Source organism: Dendrobates tinctorius, unplaced genomic scaffold, assembly GCF_039654945.1.
Source record: "Dendrobates tinctorius isolate UK_male_01 unplaced genomic scaffold, ASM3965494v1 ptg000029l, whole genome shotgun sequence".
In the NCBI taxonomy this organism is placed as follows: domain Eukaryota; kingdom Metazoa; phylum Chordata; class Amphibia; order Anura; family Dendrobatidae; genus Dendrobates; species Dendrobates tinctorius.
In genome coordinates this window covers 33,034,057-33,056,770 of record NW_027361697.1, presented here as the reverse complement: position 1 = coordinate 33,056,770, position 22,714 = coordinate 33,034,057, and the positions used below count along the sequence as shown (strand labels likewise).

At 47.7% G+C, this 22,714-nt stretch overlaps 1 protein-coding gene across 3 annotated transcripts in view; it reads left to right on the top strand.

Annotated features, from left to right (window-relative positions):
* SUCO (SUN domain containing ossification factor) overlaps positions 1–22,714 on the top strand; it is a 116,666-nt gene that overhangs the window by 74,019 nt on the left and 19,933 nt on the right. For all 3 annotated transcript variants that reach the window (XM_073571523.1, XM_073571522.1, XM_073571521.1), the window contains 5 exons: positions 4,399–5,520; positions 13,326–13,413; positions 13,801–13,905; positions 15,536–15,687; positions 18,399–18,490. In XM_073571523.1, the coding sequence (XP_073427624.1) occupies positions 4,399–5,520; positions 13,326–13,413; positions 13,801–13,905; positions 15,536–15,687; positions 18,399–18,490 (1,559 nt within the window). The remainder of the gene's footprint in view (positions 1–4,398; positions 5,521–13,325; positions 13,414–13,800; positions 13,906–15,535; positions 15,688–18,398; positions 18,491–22,714) is intronic.

Genomic DNA, 22,714 nt, shown 5'->3' with positions numbered 1-22,714 from the left:
CCTATTTCACTTGGTGCGAGGCCAACGACATTCCGCCCATGCGTTTTTCGCTCCCTTCTGTCCTGGCGTTTCTTCAGGCAGGGCTTGATGCAGGCCTTGCCCTCAGCTCTTTAAAAGGTCAAGTTTCGGCGCTGTCCGTTTTATTTCAGAAGACGTTGGCCTCCCGTCCTCAGGTCAAAACCTTCCTTCAAGGTGTGGCTCATGCGGCTCCTCTGTACCGAGCGCCCGTAGATCCTTGGGATCTTAATTTGGTTCTCAAGGTTCTGCAAGGTCCTCCCTTTGAACCTCTCAGGGAAGTTTCCCTATCTCTCCTTTCATGGAAAGTAGCCTTCCTAGTAACCATCACCTCCATCCGGCATGTGTCGGAATTGGCGGCCCTCTCTTGCCGCTCTCCTGTCTTGGTACTCTACCAGGACAAGGTAGTTCTGCGGTCTCCGCCCTCTTTCCTTCCTAAGGTGGTGTCAGCTTTCCACCTGAATGAGGACATTGTTCTCCCGTCATTTTGTCCGGGTCTAGCTCACCCTCGGGAACGGTCCTTGAACAAGCTGGACTTGGTCAGGGCGATGAAGGTCTACCTAGCTAGGACGACCCCTTTGCGGAAGACAGACTCTCTCTTCGTCATTCCAGATGGGGCGCGGAAAGGTCACCCGGCTTCCAAAGCTACTATTGCTCGCTGGATCAGATCGGCAATTTTGGAGGCCTTCCGGGTTAAGCATCGAGCGCACTCTACCCGGGCAGTGGGTGCTTCCTGGGCGGTACGCCACAGAGCCTCCGCACTGCAGCTTTGCAAAGCTGCATCCTGGTCATCGGTTCACACGTTTGTGAAAATTCTACAAAGTCCACACCTACGCTTCGGCAGACGCCAGCCTAGGTAGAAGGATTCTGCAGGCAGCGGTGGTGAGTCCACTGGCCTGATGGAAGTTTTTTCCCACCCCAGGGACTGCTTTGGGACGTCCCATGGTCTCTGTGTCCCCCAATAAGGCGAACGAGAAAACAGGATTTTTGGGTTGCTTACCGTAAAATCTGTTTCTCGGAGCCTTCATTGGGGGACACAGCACCCTCCCATGTTCTACAACTCCTGTTCTTACTTTGGTTGGTTACACTTGAGTTGTTCTGTTTTCACTCTATTCTGTTACTTCTCCTACTGCTTTCTCACTAACTGAGGAGTTCCCTGCCGGTCGGTGGGGTGTACACTGCGGAGGAGGAGCTAACCTTTTTTTGTGCATAGTGTCAGCCTCCTAGTGGCAGCAGCGTACACCCATGGTCTGTGTCCCCCAATGAAGGCTCCGAGAAACAGATTTTACGGTAAGCAACCCAAAAATACTGTTTTGTACACAAGACCGCACATAAATAACTCAATAGATAAGACAAGTGATGTGAAGGGAATAGTCATTGTGGAAGAGAGATGAGCATAAATATTGGAGCAGTTCATAGATAAGCAGTGTGAAGGTTTTATTGCCCTCTGATTGCGTCTGGTTCTGTGTTGTGATGACCCCAGAGGTCTGAGGGGCAAATTCCTTAATTGATGTGTAAAGACGTAAATCCACTCGACAGATTAATACCTCCACTGAATGTGTCAAAAGTTTTCATAAATTTGTACTCAGATTCTTCTGTCTCTCTGAGACTTGAAGTTACCTTTTAATAAAAGTTATTTAATGTCCATCATGCTATGGCCAGGGATACAAAAATGTTTTGCCACAGGTAGAGCCATTCTTTTTTCTTTTATTGTGTGGCGATGAGAATTCATCCTTGTTCTAAGCTTTTGCCCTGTCTCCCCACATACAGACCCCCAATTGGACATTTAGTACAAATATTTAAGTACACCACATTAGATGTAATGCAGCTGAAAGTACCTGGGATTTTGTAGTCCTGATGTGAGTTGGGGATCTTTATCTTGTCTGTGGTCATTATAAATGGACAGGTTTTACATTTTTTTTCTGGTTGCAAGGAAAGGTTCCTGCAGCTGTTGGAGAGGACAGGGAGCTTCTGACAATGATGCTTCTTAGATTTGGGGGCTGTCTAAAACACAGCAGTGGGGGGTCTGGAAATATGGATTGTAATCGGGCATCTTTTTGCTGTAAAGGTTGTAATTTCTGTGCAGCTCCCCTTAGCACTTCCAGATTTGGGTTGTAGGTGACTACTAGAGGCACCCGGTTACTCTCTTCTTTAGCTTTGTAATGTATCAGGTGATTCCTTGATATTCTGGTGGCCCTTGCAATTTGGTTTTCAATTGTTCTTGGATGGTAGCCCTGATTCAAAAAGATTTTTCTGAGGCGACCAAGGTGTTCATCTCTATCCATGGGTTTGGAACATATACGATTGTATCTGATGGCTTGGCTGTAGACAATAGAGTTCTTTATGTGTTTTGGATGGAAACTGTCCCATTTAGGGTATGTTGGACGGTCGATTGTCTTCTGATACAGGGATGTCTCTATTTCATTGTTTTTTTAGCTTAATGATGGTGTCTAAAAAGTTAATCTCAGTGCTGGAGTAGTTGAGTGTTAAGTTGATGGTGGGATGAAATTGATTAAACTGTTCGTGGAACGTCTTTAGCTGTTGCTCAGACTCCATCCAGATGATTAAAATATCATCAATGAAGCGGTAGTAGGCCAGAGGCCTGATGGGACATGAGGACAAAAAGTCGCTTTCAAGCTTTTTCCATGAAAAGATTTGCGTATTGTGGAGTCATTTTACTTCCCATAGGTGTGCCAGTCTACTGTAGATTGATCTAGTTGTCGAATTCAAAGTAATTGTGGGTGAGGATAAATTTTATAAGTTTCACCACAGCATCAGCGTCAGTCCCTGTGTTTTCCATGAAGAATTTGCAGGCATTTAATCCATCCTGGTGTGGGATATTAGAGTACAAAGATTCCACATCCATGGTGGCCAGGCTGGTTCCTTCTGGTAGTGGACCTATTGCTTGCTAGTTTATGCAATAGGTCAGTTGTGTCCTGAATGTAGCTGGGTGTATCCTTCACCAGTGGTTAAAGAATACCCTCTACCCATCCAGATACCTGCTCAGTAAGTAAGGGTGCCCACACATGAAATAATTGGTCTTCTTGGATTTCAAGATTTGTGGATTTTTGGAAGCATGTAGAATGTCCCTTTTCTTGGACTCTCTGGTATCAGGTCATCGCCAACTCTTATGGACTGGTCAGGCAGACAAGATACCAACTTGTTTAGTTCCTTGTAATAGTTTGGTGTAGGATCCGACTCCAATTTTCTATAGTAGCATGTGTCCATCAGTTGTCTGTTTGCTTCCTTCATGTAGTCTGACGTATTCATCATGACTATTGCACCTCCCTTGTCAGCAGGTTTAATGATGATTTCTTTGTTGGTTTTTAAAGACTGTATGGCCTTTCTCTCCTGGGCACTGATGTTGGATGCTTGTCTCCTGTTAGTGTCTATGATTTTGGATTTTATCAAATGTCTGAAGGAGTCTATGTATTTATCCAAATGAGGGTTGCGTCCAGGTAGAGGTGTCCAGTCTAACCTCTACTTGGTTGATAGGATCACTTTTCCTTCGGTCTGAGTGTTCTCTGAATCTTCTGTATCATTGAAATATTCCCTCAGGCGCAGTCTCCTGAAATAATGTTCCATATCACTGCAGAGTTCAGTTTTTTCTAGGGCCTTAGTGGGACAAAATGAGTCCTCTAGAAAGCATGGTCAGTTCCACTTTGTTGGGTTTATAATCCGAGAGATTGATGACACAGTTAGATGCTTTTGTGTCTGGAATGGAGTGGTTGTCCAAGTTGTCAGGGAAAGATGGACATCAGTAACAGGCTGTCGCCTTTCTACCCGCTGTCATTTGCAGCTTACTAAAGCCTGACCACAAAATATAGCTTTTCATCTGAAGCTGACTGGATGCACACAACTGTCAGACAAAAGTTTGTTCATCAGCCCTCTATCTCCCGACTCTCCCCCCCCCCCCCCCCCATACGTGTGTTGATGGGGAAGAGGAGAGGCTGGAAGTGGAGTCTTTCTCCTGACAATGAAAAAGATTCTCCATTAAAAATTCAATGATCTGATTCTCTTTCGCCTCAGATATCCTCTGTCGGGAGGCCCCCACAAGTATCAGTTTGCTGGTTTCTGCTAACTTTCATCTGTGTATGGGGGCCCTTTCTCCCCAACTCCAAAGGAGTACCACTCTAATAATTGAGCAGGCAGAGTAATGAGTCTCGGATCATTTGGAAGTGAATTTTGTAGCATTAAGCAATATGTGATTTAAGCATATTACAAGTATTAAAAATTATGTATGTTCTTTGAAGTGAATGGGTTAATGTGCAGTATGCTTTAGGTCTGTATTGAGTGTCATTCTTTATTCTTGTCAGATATTATCTCTTATCTTCTACTAAAAGGAATTGATTTCTCTAAAACTTGTTTGATTTTTCACTCCAGGTTGGAGGAAGAGAGTGTGACTCTGCCGACGGTGTCTGTACCGGAGCCTGAAGCTCCGAAAGAAAGCCCCATTGTTCAGCTGGTCCAAGAGGAAGAGGAGGAGCCGCCGGCCCAGTCCACTGTGACTCTTTTGGGCAGCGATGAACAAGAAGACGACAAGGTGTCCTGGTTTGAATTTGAGAGCCAGGTTTACTGTGGGGAATTGGCCACTGCCTGCTGCATCTCCAGCTTCTTGGAGTACATTTATAAGAGGTGTTCAGCCATCGAAGCCTTTCATAGGCAGCATAGTAAACCAGCAGAGTACAAGCGTAAGGACGAAGAGGACTCCCAGTCCACGCAGCAGCCTTTATCCTCCCCAACTAGTGTTGAGCCCTTGGCTGAACCGTCTGAGAAAAAAATTGCAGAGGCCACAACAGACTTCATTTTGGTAGATCCTGGAGACAATTTACAGACCGGATCTGTAAATAAGGTCATCGAGCCCATTCATTTGGAGCCTAGTCAGTCGCAGACCATTTCTCAGTCGGTGGCAGTAGACGAAAGCGGGTCCTCAAATGAATCTCCTTCAGAGGCCAACAAAATGGTGACAACCCCGACTCCTGACCTCATTGCTACAGATTCTGTAGAGAATCAAACAAAGGCGCAAAAGCAGAGTGATACTCTGATTTACGCAGAGAAATCGACTTTGGACTCTGAGGACAGTACTCTAGAGGAGGATGTGGTGGAGGTTGCCAGGGAGGAACAGGCCGACTACACCAAAATTATTCAAGATACAGAGACTCTGCAGATGCAAGAAACTAGCATCCCCGCTGTGGGGAATGAGGTGGACACTAAAGAGACATTAAAGCCTGTCTTGACCTCAGTTGTGGATATCCCTGTGGCAGAGGAGAAAAGGGAGGAAGACCACACGAGTGAAGATGCTTCCCTAAGTGGTAGCTTGCACAGAAGTACTACTGATTTCTATGCCGAGCTCCAAAATGCCACTGAGCTGGGCTACACCAATGGGAATCAAGTTCACGGCTCCAACCAAAAGGAGTCCGTGTTTATGCGCCTCAATAACCGAATTAAAGCTCTGGAGGTTAACATGTCTTTAAGCGGTCGCTACCTTGAAGAGCTTAGTCAGAGGTAAGTCCAATGATTTCCTTATTGACGTGTAACCCCTGCTGGTGGTCTCAGTATGACAATATAGAACAGGTTTGATTCTTCTTTTGGAATGTTCCCTCTTTCCATTTTTGGGGAATTTTCTTTAGCTTTCCTTAGTGAGTTTGGGTTTGTTTCACATGTCGTGGAGGCTTCATCAAGAAGTTTTTTACGCAGACTCTGCTCAAGAATCTAGGGAAAAAATAAACTTTTTTTCCAGGACGTCCACCTGACAGCACTATGGAGGACGACGTCCTCCTCCTCCTTACAGGGACAGGAAAGCACACGAGAGGTTAAAAGGCCATGTCCCACCCCCTTTCCCTCAGTGTTTTTCCTGTCCCTGCACGGAGGGACACGCGAGAGCTTACCGGAGGGACCCAGGGGATCGTGCGGCCGGTCCAATCCTTCCCCTGTCAAGAGGTCCCGGAGCCGAAACTTCCCGGTGGGGAGTCCCTCGGTTCCAAAGGCCAGAAGCAGGACGGCGCTCCTGGAGGGAGCCGTTCCTCCCAATGGGGGGGCTCTCGGCTCCAGGAAAGGTCGGCTCCCCGCAGGCGGCTGGCCATGCGGGCACCGACAGAAGCGGGGCGGCGGGCCGAGCCCGCAGAACGAAGCTGACGCTGGGCAGTGGAAGCCGGAGGGCTCGCGCCGAGCGCGGTCGCGCGCAGATGCCCGGCAGGAAGTGGAGGCGCGGCTTACCAGCGTCACATCCGGTGACGTCAGACGCCGGTTTCAAATCCAGGGCGCGCGCGCTCCTGGTCCAAAGCCTTCTCCAGAGTCGGCTCAGGCGGTTCCAGGCTGTGTGACTGCATCGGACGCCAGGGGATGGAAGGCAACACTGCATCTGGTGGAGGGGTAAGTGCGCATAGCGCAGACCACCCTCCCCACTCGTCCCCACAGCCCAGATCTGATGAGGTGCCCCTTATATTAGGAAAAGGGAACCCCGGCTGAGTCCCCCTCGGGAAAGGACCCGGCGAAAGCTACCGCCAAATCAGTCAGATGTCCGGTGTGCAGAGTAAAGCTGCCAGACACCTATAGCAAGACCCTATGCGGTCCCTGTACCTCCAGGGTCATAGGCGAGGAACAGCCATCTCTGCTTTCCGAAATGAGGTCGCTGATAAGGGAAGAGATTCAGGCCTCTACGTCCCGGCGTCGATCCCCCAGCCCTGGGCCAGGTCGCAAGCGTCCGAGGTGGGAACCAGTCCCAGTATCAGAGGCGAGCCCTAGCGAGGAATCCGATTTCCGGAACTCAGATCAGGAGGAAGAAGGCGAGATCCTGGGGGATAGTCAGGAACAGAACAGAAAGTACCTGTTCAGACTGGAGGATACGGACGAGCTGGTACACGCGGTCAGAAATACCATGCAGATGGAAGAAGTCCCTAAGCCACAGTCCAGACAGGACTTAATGTTTGGAGGACTGGTGTCCCGCAAACAGGTGGTGTTCCCTGTGAGCGAGCACATCAAAGCAATGATCCAGGAGGAGTGGAAGGAAGCAGAGTGTCGCTTGACACTCTCCCGAAACTTTAAAAATAGACTGCCCTTCGATCCCGAGGAAACTCGGGCGTGGGAAGAGGTCCCTAAGATCGACGTCCCGGTTGCCAAGGTTACGAAGAAATCGGCTATCCCAGCCGAGGACTCGTCCGGTCTTCGAGACCCAATGGATAGAAAGGCGGACGTCTTGTTAAAAAGAACATGGGAGACGTCGGCGGCCCTGATTAGAGCCAACATAGCAGCCACCTCGGTGGCCAGGTCTATGTTCCTGTGGTTGGGGCAGTTGGAGGAAAACCTAACCAACAAGACCCCGAGGTCAGAGATTCTAGCATCTCTTCCTCTTTTGAAATCAGCCACGGCGTTCCTGTCGGATACGTCGGCGGAATCAGTTAGGTTCGCGGCCAGAAACAGCTCCCTCTCTAATGCGGCCCGGCGAGCAGTCTGGCTTAGATCCTGGTCGGGAGATAACCCTTCTAAGGCCAAGTTATGTGCCATCCCTTTCTCGGGTCTGAGGGTGTTTGGTCCAGCCCTGGATAATATCCTTGAGCTGGTGTCTGATAAGAATAAGGGATTCCCGGAAGAAAAGCCCAGACGGTCCCAGTCCTTTCGGAGAGGCTCCTTCTTCAGAGGACAGTCAGAGTTTAGGGGCCGGGCGAGGTCTAATAGAAGCTCCTACAGAGGCTCCTTCAGCCAAAGTGGGAAGAGCAGAGATCCCCCATTTGCATCGACATCTAGGTCGAGGAGACAATGACGCCATAGGCATTGGGGGGAGACTTCGCCACTTTGCAGCAAACTGGTCGCGAGTCACCAACAATCAGTGGGTTCTCAGAACCATCAGAGAGGGTTACAGGATAGAGCTCTATTCTCCTCCCCCCGACAGATATATTGCCCCCACTGTCGTCCAGGAGGACTCCGCAATGTGGTCGGATCTTCAGGACATGCTAGACTCAGGGGTCATAATACCAGTTTCACCATCAGAAAGAGGGAAAGGTCACTACTCTTCCCTGTTTGTAATTACAAAAAAATCCGGAGAGGCCCGCACCATCATAGACCTGAGAGATCAGGGTATTGTGATTGTGCCGTACCTGGACGACTTCTTACTGGTGGCAAGATCCAAGGAAGCGCTCATCCGAGACAGGATCCGAACAACTACTGTGTTGGAGTTCCTGGGCTGGGTGATCAACTGGGAGAAGTCGGACCTCACTCCAAACACCAGAAAGGTATTCCTGGGAGTCCTCCTAGACTCAGCCGACAGAATATCCTGGCTACCCGAGCAGAAGCAGAAGTCCATTCAGGCCAGAACCAGAGGTCTGTTGAAGCGTCAATGCTCCATAAGGGAAGCAATGGAGGTCCTGGGCCTTATGACAGCCTGCATCCAGTGTGTCCGTTGGGCCCAATTCCACTCGCGGTTGTTACAAAGAGAAATTCTCGCGAGGTGGGACAGGAGTCAGGCGTCGCTAGACAAACCCCTAAGACTCTCAGGACGAGTAAAGGAGTCCCTTCGCTGGTGGTTACAGGCCAGGAATCTTCAGGTGGGCGTGCATTGGACAACCTCTCCATACGTGGTAGTCACCACAGACGCAAGTGCGTGGGGATGGGGAGCCCACATAGAAGGGAAGATCTTCCAGGAGAAGTGGCCAGCAAGCATCAAGGCCAGATCCTCCAATTTCAAGGAGCTCTTCGCGGTCTGGGAAGCGTTGCGGAGAAACCGGTCGGTACTAAAGAGTCGTCATGTCCGCATTTTATCCGACAATACGACGACAGTGGCATTCCTGAAACACCAAGGAGGAACCAGACATCAACCACTTCAGGCACTGGCGGAAAAGATATTCACGTGGGCAGAACGGACAGTTCGATCCGTGACCGCGGTACATCTAGAAGGTTCCCAAAACGAAGTGGCGGACTACCTGAGCAGACAACAGATCCACCCGACAGAGTGGGAACTGAACATAGAGATCTTCAACCAGCTTTGTCAGCGCTGGGGGAACCCCAGTATAGATCTCTTCGCAAGCCGCAAGAACGCGAAGGTTCCCAGATTCTACTCCTTAAATCCGATGGACTATCCAGAGGGCGTAGATGCCCTGAGTCAGACTTGGGGAGAATCCCTCTCTTATGCGTTCCCACCACTGGCCCTCATACCGGCAGTGCTCAGAAAGATACGCGAGGACCACGCAAGAGTGATATTGATAGTGCCATACTGGCCGAGGAGAAGCTGGTTTTCCCTTCTGGGAGCCATGGCAGTAGAAGATCCAGTCGAGCTGCCCTTGTGGAAGAACATCATCCACCAGGGCCCGATCCACCACCCGGACCCAGCAAGACTCCATCTATCGGCTTGGATCCTGAGAGGGACATCCTGAAGGCAAAAGGATTGTCGGAGCAGGTCATATCCACCCTACAGGCCAGCAGGAAGCCGGTGACGTCGGCAATCTATCGGAAGATATGGAGGAGATTCTGTCTGGAGGGTGGCAGGTCCGAGCTCGTGGCAGGTACCCCGGATCTCCCTAACATACTAGGGTTCCTGCAGGCAGGCTTTAATAAAGGCCTCAAGCCCAGCACTCTAAAAGTCCAGGTTTCAGCTTTGAGCGCCTTCTTTGATTATCAGTTATTATTATTATTATTATTATTATTATTATTTATTGTTATAGCGCCATTTATTCCATGGCGCTTTACATGTGAGGGGGGTATACATAAAAACAAGTACAATAATCTTAAACAGTACAAGTCATAACTGGTACAGGAGGAGAGAGGACCCTGCCCGCGAGGGCTCACAATCTTCAAGGGATGGGTGATAATACAGTAGGCGGGGGTAGAGCTGGTCGTGCAGCGGTTTGGTCGATCGGTGGTTACTGCAGGTTATAGGCTTGTCGGAAGAGGTGGGTCTTCAGGCTCTTTTTGAAGGTTTCGATGGTAGGTGAGAGTCTGATATGTTGTGGTAGAGAGTTCCAGAGTAGGGGTGATGCGCGAGAGAAATCTTGTATGCGATTGTGGGAAGATGAGATAAAAGGGGAGTAGAGAAGGAGATCTTGTGAGGATCGGAGGTTGCGTGCAGGAAAGTACCGGGAGACGAGGTCACAGATGTATGGAGGAGACAAGTTGTGGATGGCTTTGTATGTCATGGTTAGGGTTTTGTAATGGAGTCTCTGGGCAATTGGGAGCCAGTGAAGGGATTGACAGAGGGGAGAAGCTGGGGAATAGCGGGGGGACAGGTGGATTAGTCGGGCAGCAGAGTTTAGAATAGATTGGAGGGGTGCGAGAGTGTTTGAGGGGAGGCCGCAGAGCATGAGGTTGCAGTAGTCAAGGCGAGAGATGATGAGGGCATGGACTAGGGTTTTTGCAGATTCTTGGGTAAGGAATGAACGGATGCGTGAAATATTTTTGAGTTGAAGTCGGCAGGAAGTGGAAAGGGTTTGGATATGTGGTTTGAAGGAGAGATCAGCATCAAGGATTACTCCGAGGCAGCGAGCATGTGGGACTGGGGAGAGTGGGCAGTCATTTACTGTAATTGATAGGTTCGTAGGGGGGGTCACGTGAGATGGGGGAAAGATGATGAATTCTGTTTTGTCCATGTTGAGTTTCAGATATCTAGTGGAGGAGAAGGATGAAATAGTGGACAGACATTGAGGGATTCTGGCCAAAAGAATAGGGGAGATCCAGGCCCTATCCACTAAGGATCCATACCTCCAGATAAGAGAGGATAGTATAATCCTTAGGTTAGACTCGGCATTTACCCCGAAGGTAGCCTCCACAAGAAACCTGAACCAGGAGGTAGTGTTACCCTCTTTCTGTGATAATCCCCGAAATGAGAAGGAGCGGCGGCTCCACTCGCTAGACGTGAGGCGCGCAGTTATAGAATACCTAGAGGCCACCAATAGTTGGCGTATTGACCCGAACCTGTTCGTTCTCTTTGGTGGTAGGAATAAAGGGAAGAAGGCCTCTAAGGCGTCCATAGCGCGTTGGATTACCTCAGTAATCTCGGACGCCTACCAGGCTGAAGGCGCCAGCCCGCCTGATTCCTTAAAAGCCCACTCTACAAGGGCGGTATCGGCCTCATGGGCCGAGCGGGCAGGGGCGTCAGTTGATCAAATTTGTCGAGCGGCAACCTGGGCTAGTCTTAATACATTCTGCAAACACTACAAACTAGATGTGTTAGCTGGCCAACAAACCGCATTCGGGAGAAAAGTTCTCCAAGCAGTAATCCCACCCTGAGGAGGTGCTTTGGTACTCTCCATAGTGTTGTCAGGTGGACATCCTGGAAAATAGGTATTAGACCTACCGGTAATGATGTTTCCAGGAGTCCATCCTGACAGCACGGGTAGTTCCCTCCCTGTTATGTTATACTATGTTGTATTATGTTATGTCATATGCTGTAATATGACTGTTTCATTAAACCGTTACTAGCATCATCCACCTTGTGGTACTTGTCAAATCACTGAGGGAAAGGGGGTGGGACATGGCCTTTTAACCTCTCGTGTGCTTTCCTGTCCCTGTAAGGAGGAGGAGGACGTCCTCCATAGTGCTGTCAGGATGGACTCCTGGAAACATCATTACCGGTAGGTCTAACACCTATTTTTTTTTTTTCTCTCTCACCAAAACCAGACCACATTATAGTTGATTTCTGTTATAGATCTGATCCTGCCATTATTGTTAATGGCAGAAAAGAGAACATAAGAGTGCTGCCGTAGACAATTGCCGGAGGCCTCAGCAGCCTTTTCTAATTCTGCAACCATTCAATTTTTTGTTGGTGTTTATGAATTTTTGTGTTGAGATGCTATTCTGTAAGAATATTAAATGCTTTTCTGTATTGAACTGTAAAAAAGCAACTAAACCGACTTACAGGATTATAGTTTTTTTTTTTTTTATTTTATAAAGAACCTGATGTTTCTCGTAAAACATACAGAATTGTGTGCCAAAGAGTGAAGCGGTTTACTATCCTCCTTGTATTGAATGACTGCGTGTGGTAATGACTTAAAGCCCCAGCGCTTCTAAGTTCCCTTCCCCTAGTATTATAGTTACCAGCCGCTGTCTTCTGTTCTCAGTGCCGTTCCTGCCAGATTGCTCCATTGTTTGCTGGACGATCTGGAATGGAAGTCACAACTCCCATGTAAGTCTTAGAGCATCGTTCTGGGTGTCATAGACTTGCATTGAAAGCTTGTGACCGTTACCTGTGCCTTCCAGTCCGTCAGAAGTTGCGATCACAAGATTACGGCGCAGGAGCAGCACTGGGAAGAGCTGAAGACTGCTCCTGTTAAGTATAATACTAGGGTCATGGACCTTACATTAGCGCCACCACTCCAGCGCTGAAATAATAAAAAAAAAAACACGAGTGGTGCTGTATGTGCTTCTCTCATTTCTGTCCACTGTCCAGTGTTTCCCAAGCTTCTGGTAGTGTTGTAACGAAGGTGAAAAGTGCTTTGAGCCGCAGTTTTATCACGCTGTATTAACAGTGCGGCATTTACACTGCTCCTAAATAGACCAGTCAGAGTTTGCAGCTCAGACACTGCCTTGGATTAGGAAATGTGATTTCAGAATGTGCATTAGACTCTTTGGCTACATATAAGGGGATCTTCACATTTTTTTTTCAGGAGCAATAACTAGTGAGTGTTGGCAGGAAAAACACATAAAATACACTTGTTTTTACTTGCATTTTCCTCCCAATTCAATTGAATGGGTAAAAAATGCTGAAACAATTGGCATGGTGCATATTTCAAAAGACGCCCATCAGCTCCAAAAAAGATTGCAAGGGAGAAAGCAAACTTATACATTGAAATTTAAAAACATTCACTTTGCTGGTACGGTAAAACTGTTTTTGACTCCAAAAAAACCACTGTAAAAAGCGTCCCATGTGAACTAAACCTATTGACACTCCTTTACTGATCTGTATGCATCAGCTGAAAAACAGGAAAAGTGGTGGTCCTGGGACCTCCTCCTGTACATGGGGCAATAGATCCTAGTTTTTGTACCGGCATTAATGATCCAGTCACCCTCCGAATGTGCGTTGTGTACATCCAGCTATGTTCACATGGCGGCAAATTGGCAACCAGCCTTCTCCGATTATTGGCTCATCTAGATGGACCTTCACTCTGTCCTCACTGACTTACACCGCATCGGTAGCTAGAAACACTCCTCAGTGATGGGGTCAATTTATTTGTGGCTTTTATGCTGATTTATTTGGTAAAGCAGACGTGAAGAGCTAGTTTAGACTGCTGCAGACTCCTTTTGACCCCTGCAGCATGGGATTGGAATTTCATGTAAAACACTAATGATATCTTTCTTTTTTTTTTTTTTTCTTTTTTTTTTTTAAGGTATCGAAAACAAATGGAAGAAATGCAGAGAGCCTTCAACAAAACAATATTAAAGCTTCAAAATACTTCCCGAATAGCAGAGGAGCAGGTAATGAAAGACTTCTGAATATTTTGTAGCAATATTGAGTGATAAACCTGTTGAGCTGGTCTTTGTCGCATCATAATTGCCTAAAGTTATTTTCATTGACATTGCAGCAATAAATTAGTCACAAGTTCCTGAACTTAGTCACACACACTAGTGCATTTATTCACCAATTCCCCACATTTTTCCAGTTTCGTGCTCATTTTCTGTGGGAGGATCAGTTTTCTAATCTGCCAGCGTTTTTCCCATGTGCAGGCTGTAATGTTACAGGAACACCACCTGGTCCCCCACTCACCGGGGTGTCGTCTTTTGGAGAAGTTTAGTTATGACGAATATTTGGAACAGCAGAATTGTCTATATGACCAAGATTGTGAAATGCTTTTTATTTATCAGGATCAACGTCAAACAGAATCAATTCAACTGCTCCAAGCTCAGCTCCTCAACATGACCCAGCTCGTCTCCAACCTGTCCGCCACGGTCACGGAGCTAAAGCGGGAGGTAAGAAATCAGCCTGCGCCCCCCATTCTGCACTGTCTGAACCTGGATGTAAGGCAACAAGCCAAGGCAATAATTTAATTCTGCTCCCACCCTAAATAAGAGCTTGTCCCGACACGAGTTCACCAAGTATTTAATGCACAGCTGCTATAAATGCTGACCTTGTTTGACACTTTAATTTTATCTTCATAGAAAGAGGACTGTCAGATATATTTGTAACTCGCTTTTACATGCATACAGTTCTGGCTATTGATTGGGGTCATCTGACTACCCCCCAAAAAATTTGAAAAAACAGGCCATGTAATAAGATCTATAGTCACGGCCATCACCCCTATTGCTCCAGCACAGGCACTTCCAGCGGTCTCCACCAGAATCGGAAGCAATGATTTCCCATTTCTGGTCACCGGACCTCTGAGGGCTTTGGCTGCAGAGGTCAGGGGATTGGAAGCCGTCACCAATCGAGGCACATTCGGGATTGGGTGGGCTCTGTCCCGTGTGTACATCAAGCTTATTTTTACAAGCTCCATGTGCCACATCTAAACATCGCAGTGCCCATACACCTTCTGTCAGGTGACTCCATGCATACCCATTAGGCCTGTTTCACACATCAGTTTTTGTTGCCAGTTAAAATCCGCTGAAATGGCGGACAACGGATTCGTTCCTGTACTGACCACAACGTTTGTCACTGGACCGTTGTTTTAACGGATCCGTCGAAGGAAGAATTTTAAAGGAACTGCTGCCTGGGGAAGAGGAGAGAGAGAGAGAGAAACCGCCAGAACAGGGTTAAATTTGCGGCCGAAGCAAATCCTCTGGGCATGCGCAATGTAAAATGCGTATCTGGCCACCCGAAAAAACGTTGCATGGTCCGTTCAGGCATGCTGGCGACGCCAAAATTTTGGCGGATCCGCAAAAAAACGGATCCAACGGATGGCCATCCGTCAAGATCCGCCGGTAATGCAAGTCAATGGGAGAAAAAAAAACGGATCCGCCAAGCAAAATGGCAGATTGGGTTTTTTTGCAAAACGGCGGATCTTGACTGATTTGAAAAAACTGATGTGTGAAACAGGCCTTAGATGGTCGATCAGTTTTGTAGAAATTTGTAGGTTCAGCTAACATTAAAAGTGGATGTCCGGTGAAATCAAATTCTCCACAGAATGGGTGGTAACTTATTGATTGGTGAGGGTGCGACCTCTTGGACCTCCACCCATCAGCAGAATCGGGCACTTTTATCTCTTATCGGCAGAGCTCATGCTCGACCGCTGCTTCATTATCTATGGGGCTTGTTTTTCCAGATCCCCTATGGAAAATGAATGAAGCAGCGGTTGGGCGTCCAACCTGCCTCTTCCATTTGCAGTGGGGGAAAAAGTGCCCCATTGTAAAATTCCTCATTTTGCCCATCTGTGCATGTCCCAGCTGTCTCACCTCGACTGATCGGTAAGTTGGGTGATAACTTTATTTCATCAGAACAATCCTTTTAACCGAATATATTTAACCCATTCACTAGTGGAGATCGGACCACAATACGTTTACTCAATTATTAACTTCATTGTTGGTTGAACTCCTTACGATTTTTGTATTTTTCTTCTTCCTGTTCCCATGCTGTAAGTGAAACCTCGTACTTCTTGTATCTCAGGTATCCGATCAGCAGAGTTATGTGGTCCTCTGTCTGCTCATATGCATCGGTTTGGCCTTATTTATTTGCGTTCGCTGTAGATGCTGGTCTCCGTTCAATGACGATGACTTGTCAAAAATCCCTAAAAGCAATAATTACCCAAGTCCTAAAAGGTGAGTGCAAATCATCTATAACGAGGAGATTAAGGATGGATGGAAAATGGAAGCGGCAAGTGATTGTATGGATGGGCATATATAACTGCAGGAACATTACATTTTACATCTGTATCAAAAGGTGTTTTGTTTTTGTTTTTTACTTTAATTTTTGCTTTGAGCTCCGACCCGGCGTTATAGCGTAAGTAAACCTAGCGTTAGTTCATGTGAGCAATTGCTCATTTGGACATGAATATTGGGCTTCAAAAAGAAACCCGTCACTAAATTATAAAATATTTTAGCAGTTTGTTTGGGCCAAACTTCAAAGGGTCAATCAAGTCCATGTTCTCTTAAAATACGAGGGGCTGATCACACTAGTGACATCTGTGATCTGGGACCACCAGTTTCCCGAGCAAACGTTTGTTAGAGCGCCCTCTGGTGCCACGTTATTGTATTACATGACAATTCACAGTAACAGATTCTTCGCGTAGTAGCATTTATAGGTTTTTAATCTATATCCGATTTGGCTCCTGTTCACACACTGTAGGTTCTCTCCAGATCCTCATGCAGGTTGCACAACTAAATCTAGAGTGGTTAGTTTCACGTGAGCTTGTTTTTGGTCCAAGTGCTGTCCTTTAGAGCAGGGTTCCCCAACTCCAGTCCTCAAGGCCCACCAACAGGTCATGTTTTCAGGATTTCCTGAGTATTGCTCAGGTGATAATTGCATCACCTGTGCAATACAAAGGAAATCCTGAAAACATGACCTGTTGGGGAACCATCCTTGGAGAAAAAAGTGCAGGTTTTTCTCCACTTACTGTAAAAGTTTAAAAGAAAAAGGAAAAACTTTGCAGCATATAATAGTTTCTTCCATGTGTCCCTTGGGACTCAATTTTAAAATTTGTGGGTGTGCAAAAAAAAAAAAAAACCTATCCCACACAGATCAACTCTGTAGCATCTTATTCTTACTTTTACAGCTACATTGCAATTCTATTAACACCGAGGACCGTATTTTGCCTTGTAAATTTTTCATTACTGCTGCTGTATAAAAACGGATTGCACATGAATGATGGTTGAGCAGAAAAATTGTCCCAAGTTTTCCGAATAAAACTCGGACAATTTTCTTTATACGCCTGTGTGACGGCTCCAGCAGCAACGCGGGTTGAAGGATACGGACACTTTTGGGAACACTTTTTTTTTTTTTTTTGTTTTTTTTTCTTAACAGCATGCATTTTAGGTAAAAAAAAAAAAAAAGTTTCATTAACCATTTTTCACCATACGTCTTTTATAGCCTGTGATTTTTCTATGGCTGGCTGTAAAATGCGTTAGATGTGAATCCATCAGTGAGCGCTTTCTTTTGGGGGATTGTAATGCTTATACCTTTTTTTTTTTTTTTTTTTTTTTTTTTTTTTTTTTCTTTTCTTTTTTTTCTTTTTTTTGTATAGCCACAGACCACATCAAAGTTAAGCTGAACTTTTTATGTGGTCCTAAATCGGCACCGAAGAGTTCAGAAAGACAGATGCTACATTCATACTTCTGTTTGAGTGTTACAGTCTTGGAGTAACACTGATATTTTTTTTTTTTTTCCCCTCCGTCGTCATTTCCCGTGTGTGTGTTTTTTTTTTTTTTTTTTTTTTTTTATATCCATTGACTCTTAGCAATGGTTCAGTTAAAGATGAAGCCAGGATGGATGGAACAGTGAAGTAAAAAGGATGACTTCCAAGTTTCACTAATCCCTTTAGACTCTTAGGGATGAGAAACCTCACCTGCTCAGCCTTCTGGATAGGAGATACATGTTTTTAAAATTGTGTATTTTTTGGATCAAAATTTTTAATGAAACTCTATTGAAAAATGTGTATCTCGGCATACATGCATTTAGGTGTGTATGCAGTGCATACTAGTAATGCTCCCAGTTATCTCCCAAGGAACCGATCATCCTCCTCTTCCGCCAGTGAATTCACTAGGCCTATGTTCACATGTCCAGTACATCTGATCCAGCTAAAATCCATCGCAGACAACTGACAGTGTTTTTTTTTTGCTTACTATATCAGTTTGAAGGGGAAGAAACTGGATGGCTATTTAATGCCTCCTTTTTTCCATAAACTTCCAATGTAAAAAAAAAAAAAAAACAGCTGAAATTTTTTTTTTTTTTTTTTTTTTTTTTAAATAAACAAAAGTCCTGTCCGCACAACTTTTTTTGCCAATGGATTTCTGCTGGATCCGTTCTAACACATGATTACTGGAGATGTGAATGTGGCATTAAAATCTACAACATGACATGACATTGTAACAAAAATTCCTGTGACATTCCCTGAGATCGGGGGCGTCACAAATGGGATCTTTTCTCAAGATCCTCTGACATATAGGAAAATTGTGGCCAGCATTCCCTTTTATTTGTGCTGAAATTCCCTTAGGTCATGACAAGTGAGCATTTTGACCAGTCGCAGGCCTTGCATGGTGCAGTACTTGCCCGTGTGTGCCGGGCATTAGAAGTAGTTTGCCCGTTTATACGACCCGGCCTACGGGTGACGGCCGGTTTGTACTATACCTGTGGTGTCTGTAGCCATGTTGTGATGTGATTGCATCTCTAGTAACAGTGGTAATGTCATTAATGTAGCGCCAACCCGCTCCGCAGCAGTTTACAAATCAGAGAACACGTACCAGCAGTTTCGGATGTTGCGTTGATCATCTGTAGCTCGGTAAATGTCTGATGTTCTTGCATTTTTATCCTTCAGGTGTTTTTCTTCCTATGATGATATGAATCTTAAGCGAAGAACCACATTTCCTCTTATCCGTTCCCAGTCATTTAATCTCTCAAGTAAAGAAGGTATTTGCATTAATGAATTGTATTACATACGGCAGATACTTGTGTAATGATTCTGGATGCCCGGCAGATGAATGGAAATGCTTTGGAGCAGTTGCTGTACTAAAGGGAATCTGTCATCAGGATCAACCCTCCTATGCCGTCTATATGAGCACACGGGTCATGGGAAGTGATCTGATCTTATTCCAGAAAAATCCATGTTTTTCTTAATATGTAAATGAGCTATTAACCCCTTACCGTCCATTGACATGCACAGTCCGTCATAGCTGGGTGAAAGTTCCCGCACCATGACTAAATGCATGACGTGCATAGCCAAACTGTCACTGCGTGTAAACGCGCAGTGGCCGTTCAGTGCTGACAGGCACGGCAAGAGGTGCGGGGACCCTTGCAGTCAGTCTCCTCACCCAGAGCGCTGTGATTGGTCAGTCAATCTGACTGACCGATCACAGCATGAGCGGGCAGGAGATGCTGGCTGTTAACCCCCTCATTGATGCAATCGAGCGCGATCACAGTGTTCAGGGGTGAGGCAGAGGATCGCAGGGGCTCCCTCTGCCTTCTGATCGGCGTCCCTGCGATGTAATTGCGGGGCCCATTCTGTGCCATGATGACCCCCGGGTCATCCAGCTACGGAGAGCCACTGAGACCATGCTCACAGCATGGTCTCAGAAGCTTTCAGCATAGGTATAATACATTGCAATGCTGGAGCATTGCAATGTATTATATCTGCAAATCAAAGTCCCATAAAGGGACAAGGTAAAAAAACAAACATTTCTTTTTTTAAAAAATATGTAAAAAAAAAAAAAAAAAAACACTTTTCCTAAAAATACATATTTTTATGTAAAAAAAAAATAGACAAAAAAAAGTACACGTTTGGTATCGCCGCATCCGTTAAAAATCCCGTCTATAAGTGTCACTCTAGTTAACCCCTTCGGTGAATGCAGTAAAAAAAAAAAAAAAAAAGAGCAAATTATACTTTCTCGTTCGCCTTATTGGGGGACACAGAGACCATGGGTGTATGCTGCTGCCACTAGGAGGCTGACACTATGCACAAAAAAAGGTTAGCTCCTCCTCCGCAGTGTACACCCCACCGACCGGTAGGAAGTTCCTCAGTTTAGCTTAGTGTCAGTAGGAGGTGGACACGGGTCTTTTATTAGACCCCTATCTACCTCGTCGTGCGTCGTTCCTTTACAGGTTTCGGAGGGATACGGAGTGAACAGTCACATCCGTACTCCCACAAAGAGACTATGAGTACGGCGTGTACTGCCACCCCGTATCCTCATAGGTCTCCGCGGCAGGACCAGGAGCCTCGCACAGGTGCGTGCCAGCTATACGGACGGTCCTTGCCCCCCGCCTCCCACCATCTCGCCTACCAGAGCCTGACGGTTGGACGAGGCGTGGATTCCATAAAGACGACAGACAGCGTGGGATTCTAAGGTACCTTTATTGTGGCCCCCGGCCTGGGTGAGTATGCGGTCTAGCGGTCCCCCGGCGTTTTCATCGGCAGGGGTATCATCCATGAAGGCCCCTGTTCTTTCGGGCCTTGTTCTGCACCCCCCCCCCCCCCGTTTTTTCTTCATCCCGGCAGGGGTATACAGGGGTCGGGCTGTGGGAAGCAGGGACGCGGCCCGGGGTTTCGGCCCGGTGTTGCGGCGCGTTTTCCGCGCCGACCCCGTGCTGACAGGCGGCCGGCGCTATTAATTTAGGCACCGGCTTCATCTCGGGCCTACCGCTGCGTCGCGGCCACGCCCCCTGCCCCTTTCTTCTAAGCGGGCTTCTCTCCCGCCCGTCCTAGGCCTTCCCAGCCCCCTTGCCTCACACCAGCCTGCTATTGGACAGTGGGCGGTGCTAAGGGGATCTCTGCGGCGAGCTCCGCCCTTCTTCTCCCTCTGGCAGCGCGCCCTTTCCCTGGTGGTCGCCATCTTCTCAGCCTGCCAGCCGGACCTCATTCCCTGCCGGATTTCGGTCGCTGGGCCTTTTTTCAGCCGGATTGGCCTGGCCTCATCCTGCAGCCAGATCAGAGAGCATCGCCCTTGGGGACACCGGACCGTGAGTAGCTCTGCACCTGCAGACTGACACCCTTCTCTGCCTTCTGTCCCCCAACCGGCCGGCACTGCCTCTCTTTTCACTATGTCCAACGCTAAGTCTGATCGTACCCGCTCTGCGTCCAGCCCGACGCCGCTCAGGAGCCATCCATAGCCCCAGGGGCGAGTGAGCCCCCCATGCCGGGTTGGGCCTCCTCTCAATCACAGTCAGTGGCAGACCTCATCAAGGTGTCTCAGTCCCTAGTAGCCGTTCTGGACAAGTTGCCCTTGGGAGCTTCGGCGGGACCCAGCACGTCTCAGGACGTCCCATCTGAGCCAGCCAGCGGCAGTCGCAAGAGGCCCAGGCAGGACCTCCAGGCGGAGTCCTCCCCTCGTCCTACCTCACCCCATAGTCCCCAGCAGTCTCCCTCTCGGGCCTCCTCCCCCGAGTCAGGTGAAGCGCTTTCGGAATCGGAAAGGGTCTTAGAGCTGGATTCAGACCAGGATGCGAACATGAAGGTTACGGTGCAAAACCTCATTGCTGCGATTCACCATACGTTTGACATCGCTGACGCCCCTGCGAAATCCTCAGATCAGGAGGTTTCGTCCAGACAGGCGGAAACACCATCCAGGGTGTTTCCCTTCCATTCTGAGTTTGGAAAGATTTTTACAAAGGAGAGAGAAGATCCGACCAGACGCTTTCAAAGAGGAAAGTGTCTCGGTGTGCTGTACCCGTTTGCTAAAGAGCTCACGGACAACTGGGCCGCTTCTCCCTCGGTGGACCCTCCCGTGTCCAGACTTTCTAATAATACGGTCCTTCCGCTGTCAGGTGTGGCGTCGCTAAAAGATTCTAATGATGGGATCATAGAATCTCTAGCAAAATCTGCCTTCGAAGCGGCATCAGCAGCGGTATGTCCAGTCTTTGTTTCTTCTTGGGCAGCAAAGGCCATATCCACTTGGGCAGATGACCTTCGACAGGGCATTCTGGATAAGGCACGACCAGAGCATTTGGCCGATCTCGCCAATCAGATTTCCCATGCGGGGGATTATCTGCTTTCTGCCTCCTTGGATGCCGCATCTTGCGCAGTTCAGGCGTCAAGTAACATCGTGGCAATCCGACGTACAATTTGGCTCAAGGCCTGACAGGCGGACTTGTCCTCTAAAAAGTCTCTGACCAATCTGCCTTTTCAGGGAGTGCGTCTCTTCGGATCACAATTGGATCAGATTATTAAGGACGCTACCGGAGGTACGAGTTCTCTTCTCCCCTCCAAGCCTCGCAGACCTCCTCCAAGGCGTCAGTTTCGTCCCTTTCGGACTTTCCGCCGTTTCAATACGGCGGAAAACCCTTCCAACCAGCAAAGGCCACAGGCACGTCAGGAAAGAAAGGTTTCCTTCAGGCCCACTCCGTCCTGGCGGTCCCACTCTTCCCAGGGAAGACCGTCCAGATCTAGATCTGGACGGTCTACGTCCGCATGACTACCATCGGTCTCCCGTGGGTCCCTTCCAATTGGGAGGTCGACTTCTCTTCTTCAGCGACGTCTGGCTCGCCTCAGTAGAGGACGCTTGGGTCAGAGAGGTTGTATCAACAGGATACAAAATAGAGTTAATTTCTCTTCCACGGGATCGTTTCTTACAATCCCGTCCGCCGAGGGATCCGGCCTTGGTCCTGGGGTTCGGTTCGGCCATCGCCTCTCTTCTCAGTTCTGGGGTGATTGTGCCCGTTCCCGAATCGGAACGCTTCACAGGGTTTTATTCAAACCTGTTTGTGGTGCCGAAAAAGGACGGGACAGTTCGACCCATCTTGGATCTCAAGTTACTCAACAAGAGAGTTTGCCTTCGCCACTTCCGGATGGAGTCAGTTCGCTCGGTAATTGCTTCCATGGAGGAGCAGGAATTCATGGGTTCCATAGACATCCAAGATGCCTATCTACATGTGCCCATATTTCCCGGACATCAGAAGTTCCTGCGGTTTGCGATTCTTCACGAACATTACCAGTTCGTCGCGCTTCCTTTCGGGCTCGCCACCGCTCCCAGAGTCTTCACGAAGTTTATGGCGGCGTTGATGGCCTTGTTGAGGATCAGAGGTCTCGTTCTTTTTCCGTACCTCGACGATATCCTGATCAAGGCCCCCTCCTTTCAACAGGCCCGCCTAAGTGTGGCGATCGTTCTAGACACCCTGTCCAGTTTTGGGTGGATCGTCAACCGG